This window comes from Sipha flava, unplaced genomic scaffold, assembly GCF_003268045.1.
Source record: "Sipha flava isolate LNK unplaced genomic scaffold, YSA_version1 177_pilon_pilon, whole genome shotgun sequence".
Lineage (NCBI taxonomy): Eukaryota > Metazoa > Arthropoda > Insecta > Hemiptera > Aphididae > Sipha > Sipha flava.
Window position 1 is genome coordinate 205,576 of NW_020272091.1, and position 6,191 is coordinate 211,766.

The 6,191-nt window shown below is 29.3% G+C and overlaps 1 protein-coding gene across 1 annotated transcript in view; it reads right to left on the bottom strand.

The window, feature by feature from the left end:
- The window catches only part of LOC112680545 (spondin-2), a 132,248-nt gene extending 128,389 nt beyond the window's left edge, over positions 1-3,859 (bottom strand). Inside the window, exon 1 of the mRNA XM_025550666.1 lies at positions 3,396-3,859. Within this exon, the coding sequence (XP_025406451.1) occupies positions 3,396-3,591 (196 nt within the window). The 5' untranslated portion in view covers positions 3,592-3,859. The remainder of the gene's footprint in view (positions 1-3,395) is intronic.
- Between the last annotated feature and the right edge of the window lie 2,332 nt (positions 3,860-6,191).

Below are 6,191 nucleotides of genomic sequence, written 5' to 3' on the forward strand. Positions count from 1 at the left end.
GGTCAAAACGTGTTCACAGGCAACAACAAAAAATCTACATGATGGTGAAACCAATAATCACTAAATTTCTCTCCACTTCAACTGAGACTGAGATTCAAACCGTGTGTTAAATGTTGTCATGCTTTTATTTACTGAGAAATCGCAAAAAAAAGATGTATGTATAAACATAATAAAATTGAATTTTAACATAAAGGATAATTTAACGAAACGACATTTGTTATTTAGTTGTTATTCTATGAATATTAATCGTATCAACTTGAAACATTTACTAAGTCTTTACATTAGCATTTTAAAGACATGTCATTGTTCCGAAATATTTTATTGAAATTTATACTGGCTTAAAATGTTTGAACTTCTTAAAAATTCTTTTTTATGAAATTTAAAACAATAAAAATTCAAGTTACTTTATTATGTAAGACACTTGGTTACACTACTATACCAACCATTTTTAGAAATATAAACTGATACACCGGGTCTCTATCGTTTAGAATAGTTTTTTTGAAAAAAAATAGTAAATTGGTTTCAATTTTAAAGAAAATTTTAAGACTTATACAGCAGTATCGTTCATCCATCCCTATATCTTACCCAACCCAAGAGTTATGCCCTTTTTTAGTATTAAAAACTATGAAGTTTCATTGTATTGTTAAACTTTCGATCTATGTTGCTATAACAATTCTTAGATATCTCATAGTTTTTTTCGAAGAAGCTATACAATAATCTAATATTAAAAATCGCATTATATTAAACTTTATTTATCGTACGATTACTATTTTCAAATTTGGTTACCACCTTGTACCGTATAAGGTAGTTTTCATTAAATGGCTCATCTCAAGGTTTTGTGAAAAATTATACAGATATGGTTTTGTTATAATTTATATTTTCACAATAGGCAATAATTTCAAACGTTATTACAAGTTTAATTATTATTATGTTTACTACTCTTGCAGGGCCATCAAAGAAAATACCAAAATAAAATATTATTTATATATTTGTGATACTCAAAATATCATCACTAACGATGAACATTATACCCGTAGATAAATAAATTAACTAAATAAATTAAACTATTTAAATAAAAGTATATGAAATACAATCATTATTTTTAATATTACAAATAATTATTTATCGATTGGTTGGTATATTGTTTTTCGTCTTAAAACTCATATTATTTTTGTATGCACAAAATAAATATAATAATATTTTACTAATTTTCATAAAAATGTCACAAATATAATACATTTTTATTTATTTATTTTAGTATATTATGCTAAATTTGGATTCAATAATTAACTATTCACTCAGAATTTAAAATGTGTTAAATTCATAAACAAAAATCAATAGGTATATATTATAATTTATTCTTTCATGAAAAATAAGTTGTTTCTTTTTATTACCATTTCATGATATTGTATTTACGTGGATAGTGTTGTTTAAATATAATAAGTATAATTACAAACTTTGACTTGATATATATTTCAAAAAATGAATATCTAGGTATAATATCACATAATAATAAAATACTAAAATTTGATATTAGTCAAATAATATTTCCACAAAATATCCATGTATAAAAATGATATGTAATGATATTTATAAAATGCATAATAAAAAAGACCTGTATTTGTACTTTAACATTGATGGTAAAATAATTATACATAGATGCAAATACGCAATATTATATATATTATACATGATAGATATACGTTATAGCTTATGATTATAAAGTATCACAAGTATACAGACATTGTTATCGGTATAGAGCAGGAACAAAAAAATAATGTTTCCGGGTGGTGTACATGTTTTGACCGGCTCAGCTAATTTAATATTTTATTTCATAAACGTACTTTTTTCAAATAGATATTAAAATGCCTAATTATTTTTTTATTTTTTACCGCACATATATTTTTTATGAGTTCTTCATCTCGTTTCTATTATAGTATTGTAGTGTACTCGACAAAATACATATTTTTCTGCCTACCCATGAACTTATAATATTAAATCATGAATATCCAAACTCCTATTATTGACTTGTGGATATTTGGGTTGTAGTAATAATATAAATGATATATTTAAACTACTCAAAGTTTATATTTTATGTTTAATACCTTATTTAATAACAATGCTGTAGAAAAGAAACTATATATTTATAATATGACACAGTAATATTATTATAATGCTATGAGTAACATGTAATATATATAATGATTTGAATACTATGAGAAAAAATCCAAAACTATATTATCTTATTATTCAAGTAGACATCACGATGGAAAAATATTTTATTAATTTCATTCACAAATATACTAAATTTTATTCCAACGTAAAAATATGTTGAATCCATCACAAACACCATTAATCTAAAAAAACCTAGGGCCACCTCAAAAAATTCCGACCACAATAATGCCATGCTATAAACGAGATGATCTAAATTATGATCGAGTGGGAAAATAAATTAAAACTGAATCTGAGTTGATAAAAAACCTCAATATATATAAACTAATTGTAATCATTTAATAAATGTAATACTTTAACTTTAAAATTAATTTAAAGAAAATATAATAATTTTTTGAATTAACTAACGACTGTTGTATCATATATTATTATTTCAAATATAGAAGAATGTAAACTATAGCAATCAATAATAGAATGCAATTTGTTGTACCTATTTTTTAATCAACACCTAAAAAAAAAATTGTGCCAGGTTTTTTAATTGATCAAACAATAAATTGAACTATTTTATTATACATTCATTATAATGAGCACAGTTTGAACATTTTCACCAGCATATTTATTTATTTTCTTCTATTACATGTTCTATCTTTTCAACATGATTCTATAAAAAATATCCAGTACATTTTTTATCGTAACTGATAATATTTCGAAATTAACCGCGTTAACAAAAAATAAATAAAAATAAAAATGATAAATAAAGATTATCCTTAAACTAGTAAAATTATTTGATTATTCAATAAAGCAACAAAGGTAAAAGATTTATAACCTGGGTTACAACAAAATAAGTTTTCGGCTCAGCTTAGCATTTAAACAAATTAATGCTCTCTATAGCTTCGTAACTGAAACAGTCGTATTGAAAATGGAGTAATTCACCCATCTTACCATGCACTATTATTACGTCACATTACAGAATAGCTCAACAATTTTTCATCACGATTACAGACCCCGATTAAAGGCTATACTTTTGAACTATGAACGTTTTATAAAAAAAAAAAAATTTACATTTCCGTTTCAGATATACTGTCGCGGATTTTTACTTTTCAACAACCCCCTCCCTTCTTTGCACTGAACCCGCTTGGTTTCGCGTCACGTACACGCAATAGGTGTACAGATGATAATGATAATATAAACCGTCGTACGATTCGACGACTCGACAGACTCACCGACTACTTTGCTCCACTGCGCTTGCGGCCTCCATTCGGGAAAGTGTTTGGGAAACCGGTCGCGGGTCCAGAACGTGCGCACGGCCACCCGGTACCGGGCCAACTTATCCGGTGAACACGACGGGGCGCCGCCGATGCACCGGCATACGGCGATCACGACTAACGTGCACGCCAACAACCGTCGGACGGATTGCATGGCGATCAGCGTGCGGGTAAAATGTTACTATATAATATTTTTTCTATTTTTTTTTTTTTTTTTTTATACAATTTCCTCTCTTTCTCTCTTACTCGTCTAACTCTCCACTTTCGCGTTTTTTTTTTTTTATTTTTTTTAATTCGACCGTATCAATCCGCGTGGTGGACGGGCGCGACGGCGGTAGCGGCAACGGCAGCGGCGACGACAATACGTTGGCAACAAGCGTGTCGATCGGACCGCGGACAAAAGTTTACTAACGGCCGTCGTCGTCGTCAACGCCGTCGTCGACTTCGCTGCCGCCGTCGCCGCCACCACCGTCGTCGTGTGCGCGGGCGACGGTAACGGCAACGGCGGCCCGCCGTGACACCGCCGCCAACGTGTTGATTTTAAAACCAACCCTCGTCCTCCGCAAACCCCCGCCCGGATTCCAACGCGCCCCACTGATCTTCCAGCACACCCGATACACTCACTACCCTCCGCCATCCAACCCCCCACCCCCAATCATCATCGTTTCATCTTCGGAACACGCAGTCGTCGGAGTCGGGCCGACGGCCAATCAAATAGCTTTATTCGCGGATTACTGTTAACTTCTGCTACTCGCGCGCACAGGCAGAGCAGACTTCACTACTCGGACGGGCATTTGAAATTGGACTCGCCTCGGAGCAAGGTCAGATGAGACATTGTACACGTCAAGTGTGCAGTTGATTCGGTGGATAGTAGCTGTTTAATATCGTATTATGGAGACTGTCGGGAAAACTTTAGAAAAATAGAAACGCTCAGGTGCAATGCGCTAATATTTTAAATCTTTTTTTTTTACATATTTGTTCAGAAATATCCATGACAAACAGACCATGCAAATATTGGCAATACTAAACTTACTGGCAATACCAATCAGGTTTTAAACGGTGGAAATTATTTATCTAATTATTCTACACCCAAGTAGGAGTGTTTTTCGCTGAAAAACAGTTTTCCGTTATGCTAGGATCATTTTTTTTGCGAAGCTTTTTCCCCTAGCCAAGTTAGTAGGCAACATATAATTATTATACAGCATCGAGATAATAAAAAATCTAGAGTGATTACTTCCTATCATAGCCACACAGAAAAAACGAATTGTCTCTATAGTCCACTATCCCCACTCCGTAAGGGCAAGAAATTTATTACAGCCATTGAAATCTACATAAAATTTCGTTGTTTTAAGCTTTAATATGTTTTAATTATTATCATTAAAACTAAATACAAATGAATTTTAATAATATAAAATGTCTTTTAAAAAAAAAATTATAAGCAATATACATAATAATAATGATCAAATAATTGAATAAATACCAACTAATAAAATTTAAAAAACTAAAAATAAAACTTAATTTTTAAAATAATATGATAATTATTAACAGTTATTTATAATAAAAATGAATTTTGTAAGTTATTTAATGGTTTTAAAAACTTCCTGAACATTAAATCGTTTTTCAAAATGTCTTAATTTAATATTAATACATTTTAGACAAATTAAAGTGAACAATAAATACTCATGACTAGGAGCACCAAAATCTACATCAGTTAGTAAATGATTGTTTGCAAAAAAAAAACATGTAGTGCTTTTTTTACAATACTTTTCCTAGTAATATTTCCAATAATTAAAAATTTTATAATTTTGTGATTATTTTTTTCTTCGAAAATTATTAGTTGTAATAATTTTTTATGTTGTTGCCTTATTAACGAAACAGATTCAGTAGTAATTATTAATAAACCTCGACTAACAGAAGATGTACATTTTTGCTATATTCGTTGTCTAACCGATTTTCTATAAGAATATTAGTACAATTTTGACATACGATTACTTTTATTATACTTCTAACAATATTACCATCTATATAATATAAAATTTCTTTAACATAATAACTTAAATCATTATTATCAAAATGGAAATTGCTCAAATCCATTATTTTCAGGAATTTCTCTTGTATTCCTAAAATTACATTTTCTGATCGGAAATCTATATCACCTTCCGGTGAATCTAGGAATAATTTCAAATTTTAACAATAGTTTTTAGTAAATAATAACAGCCTTTTTTATTTTTTTATTAATTGTACTGAATTAGGGTTATTTTTTGAACCATTTCTAGCTTTTATGCAACTAAAAAAACTAATTTTTATTTAAACAAATTTTTTTCTGCATACTTATTTCGGTCATTGTTTTAATATTGCATGATTATTTAAAGGATATCTAAAATAAATATTAAAATATTCAATAACCTCAATATTTTATACTTTTTATAACAGATATGCATAGTGTCAAACTTACGAAAATTTAGTTTACAGTATTTTTGTACATGCAATTTTATTCACTAATTTAAACGTAAAAATATAAAATATGAATTATTATACCAATATAACATTAATAGTTGCTGAGTATTAGGTAGGTTAGGTAAGGTACTTAGTTACTTAGGTAGATACTAGGTAAAATAATTATTTTAAAATAATATATCATTTGTTTTTCACGGACCATCATAATAATTTTTTGCCCTTACTGAGTGGGGGTTACTCTTATCAGTAGCGTATATAGAGTGAGAGTTGCCTAGTGGGCTACAGCCCCCCCCCCCC